This window comes from Malania oleifera, chromosome 6, assembly GCF_029873635.1.
Source record: "Malania oleifera isolate guangnan ecotype guangnan chromosome 6, ASM2987363v1, whole genome shotgun sequence".
In the NCBI taxonomy this organism is placed as follows: Eukaryota; Viridiplantae; Streptophyta; class Magnoliopsida; order Santalales; family Ximeniaceae; genus Malania; species Malania oleifera.
In genome coordinates, this window is record NC_080422.1 from 106,306,722 (window position 1) to 106,324,615 (window position 17,894).

Below are 17,894 nucleotides of genomic sequence, written 5' to 3' on the forward strand. Positions count from 1 at the left end.
TACAAGGAGCAATTAATGGACCAGCTGTGTAGTTTTAGGCAACTTTTTTTCCCCCTAGCATCATCGATTATTACCTTAAATTTAGAACCTCATGTATCAGTGCTTAATGAAGAACCTAGTGGTGATTATTTTTAAAAAGGATTGAGAGATGAAATACGGGTGAATATTTTTTGCCAATCCTAAAATATCCTCCTCCTCTATTTGAGGCTTACTACAAGGCTTTGGAAGGTGAGAATTCCCTCCAGCTCCTCCACCCCCACCTAGATTAAAAAAAAAAAAAAGAAGAGAAAAAAGGGAAAACACTTCTAATGTTGAAGAATTTCATCATCCTAGATCAATTTCTTTAGTGGTTTTGGGGGTAGCCCTACACCTACCCAAAATGTTCAAGAGAAAAGGCAAATTATTGAGGGTAAACAATCAAGTATCATGACTGCATATTGCATCTCATGTCTGCATTTAATGATTTGCATATTATTAGTGCACAATTTTTTGAGTCTTCATTGGACGTGTGTCATTCATCTTCTTATCAGAATAGGGCCTTACACTTGTCTTTAGAGACCCTAAACACCTGCTTCTAGGCGAGAAATGGATTTTGATTTGCCATCGAATTTGGTTGTTGAGGGACTTGCAATGAAGTTCAATTTTGAAGATGAGTTGAAAACTACTAGGACAAACATGTTTGTCAATGACCCAGCCCTTCAACCTCATTTGCCCATTTCTAGCCCAAAGAATGGGCAACAAATGGTTGCTCTAGCGTTTGTTGAAAATTCTTCAATCATGGAACCTATTGTTGAAAATCCCCTGAGATGATTTCTCCTCCATCTTGTTAATATTTGCCTCCATCCCTTGCCTTGTCTCCCTCAACATCTTCTTTAACCAAATTGAGTGAGTCATTTTCTATCTTTCTAAAAGATGGACCAAATGAATATTTGCTTGAGCTCCCAATAGATTTGGATATTAATTTTATTCATTATTTGGAGGATCTGTTATTTTATCAGAGGGCATTGGAACCTTCTATGCTACTTGCAGTTTGAGCCTCTTTTCAATAATCTCCCATAGTGATTGGCAATGTGATGCCGTTCACGCCACCTATTGATTCCTGTATGTTTGACTTTGTTCCTGCCCATTGAGTTCATGTCGCTACGCCATTTTGGAACTTGAGATCGAGTTTCCTTAAACAATGAGAGTTTGATGGAGAACCACTAATGGAGAACTTTAGATGCTTATATTGCTACAGCTTTAGAAATGAGGATTTTTATTTTAGTTTGGGAAAAAAAATTCTGGTTATTTTAGAAGTTTAGTTAATTTAGGGGTACTTTTTGTATTTCAAGTGCTTCTGGTTATCTATACTATTATAAAGGGGATTCCCCTATTTGGTGTCATGTTTCAAAAATGTCAAATTTATCCCAATAACTACCAATAATTTTTCTAAAATACTCCTTTAACTTTCCACAACTTATAAATACCCTTATAATTATGTCAAATTTATCCCTATAACTGCCCATAATTATTTCAAAAGACCCTTATAACTATCTACAACCATCTCAAAATGCCCTTATACTATTTGATTTTTTGTTATTTTCTTTATAATTTTTTGAAAGTTTTAAAATATAGAAAATCGTAGAGCACGCACCATGGCTAGTTTTGTAATAATTTTTTTTAGTTGGGTCTAAGTATTATTTTCGTGTATTGTATCAAACAATTATCATTTGAATACAGAATTGGTTTCCAGAACTGGTTTTCCCTCATTCTCTCTCGTGCGGCCCCCTCCTTCTTTCTCTGTTCTTTTTCTGTTCTGTCTTGCTTTTTATATTCTCCTCCCTTGTTCTCCCTTCTCTTTCTATTTCTCCCCCTTAATTTTTTGTGTCCAGCAGCCTCTCGTTTCTTCTCCTTTATTCTTTCTTCTTCCTCTTTCTTCTCTTTTTCTCTTTGTTTGTCTCCCTCAATTCTTCCTTTCTTTCTGTGTCTTAACTGTCCTACATCACATGGTTATCCTGACTTCTCTGGTTATGGTTTAATGATAAATCTGCCATCCTTTAATATGTCTTGACTTTTTTTGTTTTTTGTTTTTTGGTTTTTTCCTGAAGCTATTTAATGTTTTTAATAGATGTTCCTTTTTTGGAGAAAAGACACAATCTCATACAAAACTCTCTCTCTCTCTCTCTCTCTCTCTCTCTCTCTCATGCAGCCTCTTCTTCTTCTTCCTTCTCCTCTCTCTCTATTCTGTTTACATTCTATTCTGATTTCTTTCTTCTAACTTCTTCTTCCTCCTTCTCTTTCTATTTCTCCCCATTAATTTTCTGTGTCTTGCAGCCTATCTTTTCTTTTACTGTATCCGTTCTTTTTTCTTTTTCTCTCTCTTTGTATTCTTCGACTCTTCTCTTTCTTTTTGTTTCCTTACTGCCCCTCATCACATGTTATCCTGATTTCTCTGGTTATGGTCCAATGGCTAATGAGTGATCCCTTTATGTCTCGTCCTTTTATTTTTTTCCCTGATTTTGTCTCTAATAAATCTTTTTTTTTTTCCATAAAAAAAAGGCCAACACATAAAACTCTGTCATTGCACAAGTAATTATGATTTTCTGTGAGCTTAGTAAAAACAATTCTATAGTTATTCTGTTCTTGATTTTGTTTCCAATAAATTTAAATGCAGACATGATACTACTAATTGGTGTAGCAGAGATTTGTGTTGTTATGTGTTGATATTTCTATTATATATTGTAAGGCCCTTATTGGCTGAGTTATGTCACTTTCTAGGGGTTTCTATAATTGAGGATGGAGGTGATGGTGTCACAATGGAGTTAGAAATGCAGTGGGACGGGAATCCAAGTATAATACTTGATATCAAGACTAGGTTTGGTGTAACACTTCCTGTGCAGGTAGGGTACAACCTTTAAAATGATTTGCTGCTCATTTGTATCTCATTTTTTGTTTTCATGAGAATGTACTTGATATATGTTACAAATAGAGGGATATCCGTCCAAGTGTTATTGCATTGAACACCAAACCATGCTTTGGAAGACTATTTTAAACCATATAATGATTTCTTGAGTTGACACACTAAGTCTGATTCCTTGAGCAACTAACCTAGGTGGTTGCTCCATATAGACCTCCTCTTGAAGATCACCAAGGAAGGCTAAGGAGATGAATAAACATATTGAGGCAAGTTTGGTAACCCAGGAGAATGTGTTTGAATAAATATTTTAAAAGGCTTAACCATGGCTCGTCCCAAGGCAGGGTATGCCCAAAATGCCTTGAGGTTCAATTTAAAATATGAAATTCCAAAAAGGCTATAACACATTACATGCTAAGGCTTATACATTTGTAAAGAATGCATACCTTTTGCGCCTTTTTAATTGAGGCTTATGCAATTTGGGTGTGTGATTCTCAAGTTAGATTTGGCTAGAAAATTTTATATACATGTTTATATAAAAGGAATGTCATATTAAGAATTTATTTTTTAAAACTCTTTAACCTCGTCTTTTCCAAAATAATTGAGAGTTGCATCTTATATCATGAAAATAATTTGAACTTTGTAGGAGTATAACCATCTCTTGTCATGATTTATGTCATGAATTCAAGTCAACAATTTTTTAATGGCCAACAAGTAGTTTGCAAAGTATATCTAATTTTTTTTTTAACAGTTGACTTGTGATTTTCGTAATGTTTTATTTATTTTAAAAAATATATAATTTATTTACATATTTTAATCCAAAAAATAATATTCTCAAAAGGCTTATGCCCCAATGCCTCGAGGCTTACGCCTCATCTCTTAAGGGTTGAAATGCCTCACCTTGCGCCCTTGCCTTGTAAAACATTGATTTGAATAATCCAAACATTATAAGGTACACCTAAGTGTATCCCTTAGCAACAAGACATGCCTTTAGGCGAGCCACTGAATCATTGGGGTTGAATTTTGCGGTATATACCCGTTGACAACTAACCATAGATTTACCAGTGGGAAGAGATACCAATTCCTAAGTGTCATTTCTTGTAATGCTCTAATCTCTTCAACCATTTTATCCCTCCATCTAGAGTGGGCTAAGGCTTCAAAAATAGATTTAGGAGAGTAATAGAAGAAGAGTATTAACAAAACAATAATAGGAGCATGGCTAGAAGTCAAACAAACAAAGCTTGAGATGGATGCTTTGTACATGTGCCTTTACATTTTTAGACAATAGTGGGAGGATAAACATTATGGTAAATGGGATCATTGGACAAGGAAATGGAAGGCATCACAATAGAAGCTGGAATGGACTCTCCTCCCTTGAGCCACCATTGTGAGTGCACCTACAAATTAGGATGATTGAGGCAACGAGGACTCAAGACTGCATGGAGACACAGGTAGATTAGGTAGTGGAAGAGACTCATTGAGGTCATAAGCACTCAGGGATTGAGTATGGCGTCGACTCAAAGGTAGCATCGCTAGAGCCAAAAAGGTGATGCAAAGTAGAATTATAACAACGATATTCCTTTTGAATACATACATAGCCTGGTAAAACACATTTTATAGCATGAGGGTCCTACTTATCCACCTCGGGGTTGACCGATGAACAAAGGACAATAGGACACACCCAACTATAAAAGGAGGTAAAGAGAACAAAAGAGCATTCGAGAAGAGAACAGAGTATTGACATTTTAATGCTAAGAACAAAGGATAGCATTTTGTCAATAATGTAGTAGGCAATGAGCATAGCATCACTCCAGAACACTTTAAGAACATGCATCTTCTGATAAAGTAGGGTACAAGTGACTCAAAGGATATGTCTTTTTTTCCTCTTTGCAACCCCATTTTCTTATGGAGTATGGGCATAGGATGAGTGATGAACAATACGAAATTGAGTCATATAAGTAGTGAATTGGGTACTGAAGTACTCTGTAGCATTATAAACTTGAAGTATCCAAACAGGCAAAGTCAAATTGAGTTTTTATTTCAAACCAAAAGGCACAAAAATATGGAATAACTCATAACAATTTTTACTAAATAGAGCCAAGTCATCCTTGAATAATCATCAACAAAAGGTACAAAGTATTAGAAACTCAATTTGGACACAACTCAACTAGGATCCCAAACATCGGAATGTACTAACATGAAAGGGCTTTCTGTTTGTTTATTGACTTGGGGAGTAAATGGAATATGATGATGCTTTTCCACTGTCAAGACTCATACTCAAGAACAAACACAAAACTCAAAGTAGGAACTAGTTGTATTGACTTTTCCAATAGAATGACTAAGGCGACAATGTATTTGGAGTGATGTAGTAGCAACGGTGCAAGTGGCGGGAGGAGATAGCGACTAAAGGTGGTTAAGTCCACTAGCTGCACTTCTTCTGCCAATTTTCTTCCTTGTCTTTGAGCCCTGAGTGACCACATAATCAAAAAAATGTTACTGAATAATTCATGGTTTTAGTTATCTTGCTTGCTGACATAAGATTGAAGGGGAACTTGGAAATATACAAATAGAAGAAAGAGAAATCAACCAAGTGGGATTTACAGTCCCTATTCCCTTAACAACAATAGTGGACCTATTAACAATGGCAGCACAAGGAAGGCTTTCAGAATATTGGAGAGTAGAAAAGAAATTCGGCATACCTAGTATATGATAGTGGCGGTTGAATCTATAACTAAAGGGCTGGGGCAAGAACTACTGGGCGACGCTTACTTGTTTGGGCAAGAGATGCAATAGGAAAGGAAGCTGGTTAGGATGCTTGATACTATCAGAATTCAGAATACTCGCCCTCTGACATAGATACAATACACAACTCCCCACCCAAGCCCAAAAGTGTGGAATTTGTGGTGGCTGCATTATCAATGTGAGGCGGTTTACTGTGAAGATCCCAATACTACTCAATCGTATGGGCTCCTTGTCCACAATGAGTACATTTGTGAGGATGGCTTTCATCTCGTCCATTTGTTCCACCATAACCATTTAAACCACCTTGAGAATTTCTGCAATTGCTTGGTTGAAAACTAGAATCACCTTGTGTATCAAAAGCAATCCTCTCAGAGCCAGGGGTTGAAACACTAGATGCAAGAGCTAGGTAATGTGTGTTGGAGGAAGCATGAAGAACACAAGAATAAACATCAGCAAAGGATAGCAACTCTACACTACCAAGAATCTGGGATTGGACTACCTCAAACTCAGGTTTCAAACCCGTTAGAACTTGAGGAACTGTCATATGCTCCCTTTGCTTCTGCATCTCGCGAACGCTCCTGTCTTTCTATGGTAAATGAAAGTACTCGAAGGTGAGATTGTACATACATGCAATGTTATTAGAATATAGGAACTTGACACAATCCCCAATCTCCTTGCATACTTCCAAGTGCATGCTCATTCATGCAATATGTGATTCCATCGAGCCCCATGAGAGAAAGACATTTGATGCATCTTCCTTAATTCACGCATCTTTCCTTTGATCAGCATTGGGCCTAGATTGGAACAAGTGTTTAGATTTACCTAAGCCTATCAAATAGTTCTTAACAACCTTAGACCACTGGACATAATTCTTTCCATCCAATATTTGTGATTGTGATGAAGAAAACATACTTCTTGGATTCATAGACTCCATCCTAACAATCGTAAACAAAATCAACAACAAACAAGGTGAACTTCAAGAGTAACCTCAAATAAGGTGAATGGTGAACCACTAACACAACCATGATTGAGTCATGAACAGATTGACATGGCATGATCACAACCCTTAAACAACACACACTACCACTACCCCAAGGGACCAATTGATCGCCTTAATGGTACCGAACATCAACTAACAAATTCCCATGAGTGAACAATCGAAGGAGGTTGAATCATTGAACAAAATACATGACCAACAACTTGGTATTGTGGTCTGTGGAGGGATTTAAGGCATTCTGAATGAAATTGGAGCAAAAACAGGTTGGGAAGAGCTCTCATGTGCTAGTGTGTATGGATGGACCTGCCGTTAGTTGGCTAGTGTGTGGGGGCGTGTGGCTGCTCCTCCTATGATGAAATTTAACCCACTTACATAATGCATAGGACGATTAGGTTTAGGGTTTGGTTTGGCAGCAGGGTTTAGGTCGGATCATGCTCTGATACTATGTTAAGAGTTGAGTAGATCAAAGGACCTAATCACAACTATAGGTCTCTACTTCTATTTAAAATATATGTCAAGTACATATAGATGACCACAATACCTTGCTAATTCATGCTTACTGATATAATACTAGCACACATGAATAATGCTAAATGACCAAAATAACATTTAACAAAGCATTATAGTAATTTTAGGAACAATTACTAGTAACATTTTGAGGGAAATAACCACAACAATAACACTTTGAAGAATTTTTTTAATCCATAGAAAATTACAAATATACTCTTGCATCCAGAAATAATCCAAGAAAATAATTTATTTTCCAGTTGCTGATGCACTCATGAAATTCTAATGGCTCAACTTGAGAAGGGTTCAGTTGTAATGATTATTGAAGGGAAGGCAAAGAAAATATGTCATTTGCATCTTCTTTTATTCTTTTGAAGACATTTGTGTCTATAGTAGAACCTTTAACTTTTTTTGGAGAGGCTGTTGTGTTGTTGTAACCCTTATTACTAATTGAATAGTTGTGTTGTTGCTTCTTTTGCACTATGCATCATTTGTAAACTTATGTGCACATATTTACAACAATTGTGTATAAAGTTTTATCTTCCAATCTTCATATTTTAGTCTTTTAGTTAACATTTTTTCTTGATTATTTTTTTATAGGTAAAAGATATTGGATTCACTGGAGTTTTCAGGCTGATTTTCAAGCCGTTAGTTGACGAGTTACCATGCTTTGGAGCTATTTGTTATTCTTTGAGAGAAAAGGTCCGAATCTCTTGTACCTTTCTGAAATCTCTCTTAGAAAAATTTTGAAGCATAAGAGTTATTTTGCATTTGTTTATGCATATATTGGCAAGAGACACATTTATATGCAATAATATTCACTCAGGGTTTAAAACAATATAAATGTGTGACATTTGGTAAATTAGGCAGCCTTCCAATGAATGAGATGGTTACCTGTATGCAGTTCCATCTCTGTTTCATTTCCTATTTCATATTAAGTATCTAAATTTATTGCTTTAATTGTATGAAGAATAGATTTAGGTAGAACTGCCTAATAAATTGGAATTAATATTTTTATATCCATTTGGTTATACTTCAGTTTATATCCATTCTATTGATAGTGCAGTTGGTTGTTCCACTTCCTCCTTGTTGCATGCACGTGTGAGCGTGCCACACACAAAAGCAACAAATGATTTGATAGGCATCACATTTTTTGGCTTGCAGAAAAAGTTGGATTTTACACTAAAAGTTGTTGGCGGCGATATATCATCAATTCCTGGAATGTCTGATGCTATTGAGGTTTGAGCAAAGTCTGTCTTTTTTGTTTTTTTAATTCCCATTTGCATTTTGAGTAACTGATTGGCATGTGGTATAAAGTATAATATTCTTTTTGATCATTTGTGCACATATTAGCGTAATGACTCGACAACATAGTAATGATGTGCATTTGAAGTTGTTTTCAGAACTTTTCAGCCCTACTTTTGGCCTAGGAGTTCAAAATAATGAAATAATGTTATGATACAGTTGAAAAGTTAAGGGCAAAAGACGCTGACTTTTCTTGAGGTTTGGCAAAAAGAAATTGATCTCCCCTAAAGTTTCAAAAATCCCAGGGACTTCCCTCGAGGTTTCAAGAATTCCACTGGCCTCCCTTGAGGTTTGCCAAAAAGACACTAATCTCATGTATTTTCCAAAAAGACAGGAGTTTTGAGGGGTGTAAGTGTCTCAAAAATCAAATGTCAGGTGAGGCCCGTGGGAGCTTTAAAACCTCAAGAGAGGTCTATTTGATTTTTGAAATCTCTGGAAAGGTCAATATCTTTTGCTAAAATTTAGTTTCACTTAGATTATACTGGCTAGTTTCTAATGTCTGCACCAACCCCCCTTCCCCCCATAAAAAAAAAACACGCATCCCTCCCCAGGCATCTGCTCCAGCCTCTGCTTCTTAACGATTAATCAACTAAAATTTTCAACAAATAGGACTGGAAATTGCTGGAAGAAACTAGATGGTTTTTTCCTGCTTTTATGATTGAACAGTGCAAGAATGACATGCCTTCATATTTTTTTTTTGGCTATTTTCAATCAGAAAATATTTTAGATTTCCCATTTAAAGTTAGGATTGCTTTGATGCATTATCTTAAAATTAGGTTTGAACCTTTTCTACCCCTTATTTGCAACTTGCGACTGCTGTTGTCATTGTTGAGTTTTTGGTTGGTGTGTCTTTTTTTCGTGTAATGTTTGTTTGGTGGCTAGGGTTGTGTGAATTTTGAAAATGAGATGGATGGTTTATGCAATATGGGAATTCAAATTACCTAGCTAAGTCATTATCATGTGGCTAAGGAGCTTTGGGGAACCTTTTTTCTGTTTTCAAAGAGGCTATGGTTTTTCCACAGGCATTCCTGATGGTGAGGCTTGGGGTTTTGGGAGGGGTATGAAAATAACGGTGTTATGGAAGTTTGCTGTTTTTGTTTGGACTTTGTGGATTGAGTGGAACACTAGAATCTTTCATGGAAGATCAACGTTGTTGGATAGTTTTTCTTGCTTCTTTTTGGACACATTCTTTGGTTTCTTTGGGGAATTCTGTTGTGTAATGTGCACTGGGATTGTGAGGGGGCTTTAGTGTAACTATTTGTTAGGCTCCTTCAGGATGATGTCTTATTCTTTGATGGTTGTACTTATCTATTAAATTAATGATATTCTTTTCTATGAAAAATGATGGAGCTATGAGTTGTTTGGCTTGAGTTATCCTAAATTACCTCCTGGAGTCACTTTCCTGGATATCTTATGCTCAGCAATAGGATTACCTTTTCATGGGAATATTTTTTGTTTGATTTGCTCATCACGATTCCTGTGAATATAAGATTATACTGTTTGGCATAACATGGATATTCTATCATTATTTTAATGAGATTACTAGAATACCCTTAACCTGTAAGGATAATGATATTACATACATTCGTGTAATGTGCATATGTATATACAATAGTACTGGTAATAATCTTCAATAATATCTTTTAACAACACCACCACCACCCCTGCCACCAAAAACAACAACAAGAGTATTCTTTGTGTTAAATTTTTGGGTTGTCAAATAATTTTTCATGGCTGCCAAATTAGGACTTCTGCCACAACACTTTGGGAGTTAATAAACTTCCAGAGATGGTTTTCATGAGGAGATGCAACAATACATTTGCTCTTGATGTTTGTGTACAAGAAAGTCTGGTGGCCATCTCTCAGTTGCAAGTTGCAACATCCATGATTTGTGTGTTCCCCATTATTTTTCTTATAAATGAAAATCAAAATGGATCAATTCAATGATGGGAGTTTGCTTCATAGGCTTTGTGTGGTTGAATTATTATTTTACTTGGGATTTCCTGTATGTGTGGTTAAATTATTATTATTTAATCTATTCCTCTATGAGGTATCATCATATTGTTGATAGAAAATTGTCCAGTTTTCATAGAGTGGACAATGGTTCTGTACGCCTCTCTAAAAAGTCACCAGAAAGTGTCCATCTTGGCGTTGAATGATGAAGAATTACAGTGGGTCCTAAAATTTGATTTGGTATGGACCATGTGGATTGGATACAGGCTCGGTCTTGATGGTGTCGTAAATTTCAATTTCGACTCAAATTTCAAGGATCCAAAAGTATGGAAATTTAGACGGAAATTTCGATTTCGATTTCGATGTCAATTTCAATTTCGATTTGAAAAAATAAAGGAAATCATTAGTAAAGCATGGAATTCTTTGTGAAACTTTAGAAATGGTTAACAAACATAATAATGTAAGTTTTAGGACTAATATATTACAAGTTAGATACATCTATGTTGTGTATGAGGTGGAAAAGTTGTAATATAGTATGTGTATCAAACGTTTTTGCAAGAGTACATTAAACATATTCAATTAATGCAAATGAAATTCATAAATCAATTAAATATTATTTATTATATAAATAATGATAATTTAGACATGAATGGTTAAATAAAATGTTGCTGTAAGTTTATTTTTTCGTATAATTTCAAACACACTTGTAATAATATTTTGTTTCAATAAACATAAATAAAATAAATTAAGAGAAAAATTTCACTTCACTACTTTTAGAGGGTGAGAGTTGGATCAACGGTAAGGTTGCTCCTTTGTGACCAGTTGGTCGTGGGTTTGAGTCCAAGGAAACAGCCTGTCAACATAAACGTAGGGGTAAGGCTGTGTACATTGTGCTGACTGCCCCTTACCCTCGTGAAGCGGGGAGCCTCATGGCCCGTGGACGCCTTTTTTTATTTTTATTTTTTATACTAAATCTCTTAATTGAATTCTGAGTAAATTTCGTTGTATATTTAAAATTTCGACAAGTTTAGCTAAAATTTTGAGATTTTGATAAATCTTGGATGATTAGTTGAGATTTTGGCTGAAATTGACTACCATTTCGATTTCGAAGGGTGATGGAAACTGGAAATTTCAACTGAAATTTTTGACCATTTTGTGGAAATTTAAGACCATGGTTAAGGGCTTCATGTGCATGAAATTGCTTGTACACAAATGGCGTTGGTTCCCGTGCCCGGAAAGATTCTTGGAAAAGGGTCAGAGACCAGACAACGCAGAGCCACAGAGGCCTCTGGGTGGCAGAAACTTTTGCTTTTGAAGGAGATTTCTTGCTTCAGGGATGAGAACCAACAGAGGGATAGAGGATTAGTTCGGTGGTGCAGGAATTATGGGAAGTTTTCTGGCTGTTTTGCAATGTGAAAGAAAGGAGTGGAGATCATGTAATAATTTTTGAAAATCTAAATCCAATTTGAATTTAAAATTTCTGGGATAAATCTCTTTGATTCTCACTGAGTTGGGCCTAAGGTTACTGAGCCTCAGGATAGACACTTCAAGAACTGTATATGGGTTATTCAAATTGTAAATCTCAGGAGGCCAATTTTAAAAATAAGAATATATTATGGGCAGAGTCAGCACAAAGTGGGTTGTGCCCATTATTTGACCTGAAAGGAAGCCAGAAAGAGTCAAATGGGTTTGTTCTTGGCTCTGAATTGCAAAAGGAAGCTGATATGTCTGACACTGTGTTGGGGGGTCAAGCAAAGTGCCAAATGGTGATATTAGGCTGGGAATCAGACTCCGTTTTGGACTTCGCTGATTTTCAAAATCTCAGGGCTGGTCAGATGGAGCAACTGACCTTGGAAGTTGATGCTATAGATCAGGAATGGAAGGCAGAAATGCTTACTAGAGAGCTGGGGCAGAAGGTTCAGCGCATAGGTCTGGATCAGGTATACAACTCCTGGAGAAAGATCAGCATGTAGGTGTGATGACATCGGCTGCGCAAAATCTGCTTTGAAGGTGAAAGGGGAAGTTGAAACTTTGTTGTTTGTTAAATCCATTTCTTAATCTGCCTTGAAGGCGAAAGGGGAAGTTCAGGCTTTGATGTTTGTTAAATCCATTTCTTCTACTTCCCTTTGCTAACCCTCTCATCATAATCCCCTTTTGATCACTGAGAATTCCACAATGTGCGAGCTTCCATCAGCATTTTTTTTTCCCGGTTCTCCCATGGGAATTACTGTGCTTGTATTCAATTCTTCACCAACCTGCCGACAGACATAAACCTTATTACCCCTATCATTTTCGTAAGTCTTTCCCTTCCCAGTAACCTTAGTCCCCAAATCATCACCTTCACCCTGAATATCCTACAGCACCATTCCTCAACCCTAGTCAAGCTCCCACACCCCCCCTTCCAAACAAAAAAAAGAAGAAGAAAGCTTTGTACCCCCTGATAATCCTCAAACAGTCTCTCTATGATCTGGTCACAGCAGAAGCCCTCTCCCCCCGAAGAGAAAAAAGCATCAGCAAGCCTCCCACACTCTCCTGTACCATTGCTATTCTGAGCTTGAATCTGCCCTGGAGTATGCACCTCATTGTTAACGCCAATCTGCATAGAGAATGCACTTGATTTCTTCTCTAGCTGGGTAACAATCCTAGTGGGGCCCATGGTTTTAAATCCTGAAAGTGGGTAGCGTAACGTAACGGTAACGGGAAGCGGGAGTAGCGGATGTTACATAACGGAAAGCGGGTGTAACGACTATGAATTTTTTTTCAAGCACACACAACCTTGTGCATATTAGCGTTCTTGCACGTTTTAAGCTTTTAACCGTTGTTAGAAAGAGTTTTAGTGTATTTTGGATCCTTTAGTTCGACTAACTAAGTTATATGGTAAGGGTACCAATTTTACATTTTTTTTAAACCACCATTAATAGAAAAATTACGTGCGTGTGAGTATTAATACTTCTCATTTTTCTTGTCTATGATAAATTATTATGTGTGCTAAATTAATTAATAAAACAAAATACATTATATGCTCCATTAATCTATTAGACACATAAGACATACAAATAATACAAATACAAAATAACTAGAAAAGAAAGAAGGTTGAAGTTGAAAAATATAGAACATAAATATCAAATTACTAATATTATCAAAATAAAATATTTTCCTAACAAGTTAGCATTTTCAAATTATTAATTAATGCATCTCTTGTGAGTATTTAAAAATTAGTAAATTTTGTATCATTGTCATCCTCATTATAATCTTTTCCCCCTATTTCCACATGGTATATTGAGAATGATTTATGAAAGAGAGGGAAAAAGTGAGAAGCAAAAGTAAAAAATAAAATAATTTTTTTGGCGTAACAGTCCTGTAGCGGTTATGTAACGGCCATAGTGGCCTTTACGTAACAGTCACGGTCCGTAACGGCCGCTACAACTGTGTTTTTTCTCCCCACTGATTTTGCGGTAACAGTATCGATAACCCAAAAAACTGTTACGTAAGGGTCACGGCCGTTCTTTAAAACCACAGTGGGGCCACAAACATATGCTTTTGAAGTGGATCCTCAACCTCTGTGCTATACGCTCATTCTCCTTACTATGCTATACGCTCAACCTCTGTGCTATATGCTCATTCTCCTTACTATGCCTACTTTTGGGCCCAACATTCCACTTAAGTTAGAATTTTATGCGTGATTAAAACGCCTATTAGATTTTGAATCAAATTGGCTTAGGCCCTTCCAAATCCCACAATCGGCCCCAAATATATTAGCTTCCATATGTCTGAGCCTCGAGAGTTCCCAGCTGGGCTTGTTGCCTGGCTCTTTTCCCCACTCCAGATGTAGCATTAGCCCACCTTACTTAGTGGTAGGTCCAAATCCAACACAATTATGAAGGACTCATGGCCAAATCATCTTTCAACCACAAAATCACCTGATGTGAAACCCTAGTCGCCTTTGCTTTGCTAGCCCTTGTTGTTTCTCACTTGCTGTGCTGTATATGCTTCATGGCTTCACAGCACTATAAGTTTATAACAAACATGGACATTTCAGACATCACGTTTTCCTTCCACGGTTGATCCAATCATTGTAATGCGCAGTTAGTGTTGTTATTGTCTTTCTTTGTCAGATCATATGTTTACCAATCTGCAAAATAGGAAACGAACTTGGGAGGACAGAGTAGCCTCTGGGGAATCTATCCAATAGCTTAGTTAGAAATTAGGATAGGAAAGAATGAGGGTGAGGATTATAAGCAACATTATGTGTACCTTACCTTTCTTTCATTACTCCCTTTCATTGGCTTCATTCGAGGGGTTAACGCCCTACGTTAATGTGGGAGTTACCCATGGTATTATGAGGGTGGTTCTATCGATTACACCTTCTTAAAAGCCCCTCTTACGTACTTGTTTTGATTCTAGCCTTTTTGACAAGTTGGCTTTATAAATATTTCCCTTAAATTGGGGGCTTTGGAAGTCAAAGGCTCTAGTTAATTTGTGTAGCATGGGCCAATTTTATCCTCGTTAAATGCCCATCACAAAATGAGAATCTTCTTTATCTATTTCTTCCACCATTGATTGAAGCTTCTTTTTAAATTTCTCCTTCCACCACCACAATACCTTCCTAGAGTAAGAACAGAGAGTCTCTTGCAATTCCACCCCAAACCTAGTTCCAAATCTTAACCATCATTGTCGACCTAATTGCCATTCAATAATCAACCCTTCCAAGTCTAGTTTTACCCTCAAATCTCTCCAATTGCCTAAACACCTAATGAAACCCTAACACAATGAATATGTATTGGCACAATTTCCTTCCTTGATTGATCGCCTTGTTTAATGCTGAATCAGTGCCATTCACTGAATGAGGATCATCTTTCTTTGTTATTTCCATAATTGATTGAAGTTATGTTTAATGTTCCCCCATCCATAACCACAACACCCCCATGACTAAAAACAGAGGATCTCTTGTGATTCCTTCCATAACTTGTTATTTTGGTCATTTGGCATGTGTTGTTGCTATATTAGCAGTTGTGAGTTAGTTAGGTTATTGTGCTTATTGTTATGTATTTGATATATATTATAAATAGAAGGAGAGACCTATCATTATGATTAGGCCTTCCAATTTTTCAAATTCTTCAACATGGTATCAAAGCAAGATACAACCTAAACCCTAGTTGCATCGCTGCCAAAACAAATCCTAAACCTTATAATCCTACACAAACCTACTGCTGTAGAAGGGTTATCCCACCACCAAAGACTAGAAGCAGGTCTAGGAGTTGCCACAAAACATACAATCGCCTGAAAAAATCTTGGATGCTGCTGTCCTTTCATAATCTTAAGAAAATGTTCATATTTTGCAAAGCCAATCACATAACAAGCCACAGAACCTGCTGATCTCTAGCTTGCAAAATTTCACAGCTAGGAGCTCTAACGTGCTGCAATTTGCTGCTCGAAAGCATGTGAGAGTGTTCTAAGCAATTAGTTTTGCTTCGATTCTTCCAGATTAAAGGAAAACTTGAGAATATACAAAACAAAAGAAAGAGAGACAATAGAAGTGGGATTTACTATCCCTATTCCCCTATGGTAGTAGTTGACCCAACAACAAGGGTAACACAAGTAAGCGTTTAGGATACTAGAGGGTGGAAAAGAATGAGTTACACCAGCCATATGATCATTACCTCTTGAATCTATAATTGAAGGACTAGTGCAAGAAATACTAGATGATTGGCAAGTTGTATGCTATGAGCAAGGGATGTAATGGGAAGAGAAAGCTTGCTGGGATGCTTGATACTGCTTGCATTTGGAATACTCTTCCTTTGACATCGATAAAAGTAAACTGCCCCTCACTTGAACCCGAAAGGCTGGAATCTGTGGTGGCTGCGTTGATGATTCATGGTGATTTATTGTGAAGATCCCAACACTGATTGATCATATGACCTCTTCGTCCACAATGAGTTCACTTGCAAGAAGAGAGAGGGGGAGGGGAGCTCAATTAAGTCCATCCTTTCTATTACAGTCACTCGAATCACCTTAAGAGTTTTTGCAACTAGTTGGTGGAAATTCACAATCACCATGTCTAACGCAAGTAGTCTTCCTAGAGCAAGAAGATGAAAGACCATTGGTAGTAGGACTGAGAAATATGTATTGGAGGAAGCATAAAGGACGTGAGAATAAACACAACAAAGGATGGTGATTCTGCACGACCTAGGATTTGGGACCAGACTCCCTCAAACTCAGGTTTCAAACCTTATAGGGCTTGAAGAACCGTTGTCTACTCCCATTGCTTTTGCGGACATCCGTGTTTATGGGTTGTATGATGTTAAGTTCCTCATAGATGCACTTCATCTCTTCAAAGTACTCGTGGCAGTTGTCTCGTGGCACAATTCCAAATCTCTTGCTCACACCCAGATGCATGCAAATCCATGCAATGGGTTCAGTTGAGTTCCACAATGGGGAGACAATCAATGCATCTTCTTGAATACATGCTTGTTTTTTTTTGTTGTCACTGGGGCTGCACTAAACAAGTGTTAAGATCTATCTAAGCCTGTTCACTGCACATAATTCTTTCCATCCTACTTCGCGGTTATCTGGGGCAATGATGTAGGGAATATATTTTTGGGATTCATGGCCTCCATCCCAACACTCACAAACAAGACCAACAATGAACAAGGTCAATGGATAGAACAATCTAGACAACCACAAACAGGGTGAACAACTGAAATGACCAAGAGTGATCAAAGGTAGACTAGCATAAAACTTCTACAACCCCAAGAAACTAGAGAACAACCCAAATGGTACCAAACATGCATGATCAAAGTGGCATGAGTGAATGGCCAGAAAAGCTGGATCTTTGAACAAAATATGCCCTACAACTTGATATCATGGAGTATGGAGGTATTCAAGGCATCTAGGAAGAAATTGGAGCAAAAACAATGCTCATTGAGCTCTCATGTGCTGGCTCTTGGTGTAGAAGCTGCTGGCATGCGGGGGCTATCTTGTTGGTTAAATTTGACAGTGTAACAGGTCAGTGGTGTCTGTGGCTATATATGGGATTGGTTTTGCAAAATTTGGAGGGTTTCTTGAGATTTTGAGAAGGTAGTGAGATACAGGAATTTTTCGCTGGTTGCCATGTTTTATGGCGATTCTTGGAGTTTTTTCTCCATTCTTTGGTGGTTTGAATGATCCTCCGAAAATGCATTTTTGCATAGGATTCTAAGGTTTAGGGCTTGGGTTGTGCCAACTACTTACCTAAGGTTTATGACAGATCTTGGTCTGATACATAGTTGAAGTATTGGGTGAATTGGAAGACCTAATAAAAAAAATGATGGGTCTCCCCATCAATTAGGAATAAATGTCAACTACATAAAATGATCATAATACCCTTACTCACGCTAGCAATAACATGTTGGTAATGCTAAATGACCAAAATAACTAGCAACAAGTCACCACTCCATGTTCCTCACTAGGAGCACATAAATAAATGAGGTCTCTAAATTTAAGGCAATAACCATCAAA

General features: G+C 37.1%; 1 protein-coding gene across 3 annotated transcripts in view; it reads left to right on the forward strand.

Moving 5' to 3' along the window:
• Nucleotides 1-17,894, forward strand: part of LOC131158228 (synaptotagmin-5-like) — a 36,777-nt gene that overhangs the window by 8,625 nt on the left and 10,258 nt on the right. For all 3 annotated transcript variants that reach the window (XR_009137430.1, XR_009137429.1, XM_058112951.1), the window contains exons 5-7: nucleotides 2,758-2,879; nucleotides 7,740-7,841; nucleotides 8,304-8,378. Coding sequence is in view for 1 of the 3 variants with exons in the window: in XM_058112951.1 (XP_057968934.1) it covers nucleotides 2,758-2,879; nucleotides 7,740-7,841; nucleotides 8,304-8,378 (299 nt within the window). In the remaining 2 variants the exon portion in view is untranslated. The remainder of the gene's footprint in view (nucleotides 1-2,757; nucleotides 2,880-7,739; nucleotides 7,842-8,303; nucleotides 8,379-17,894) is intronic.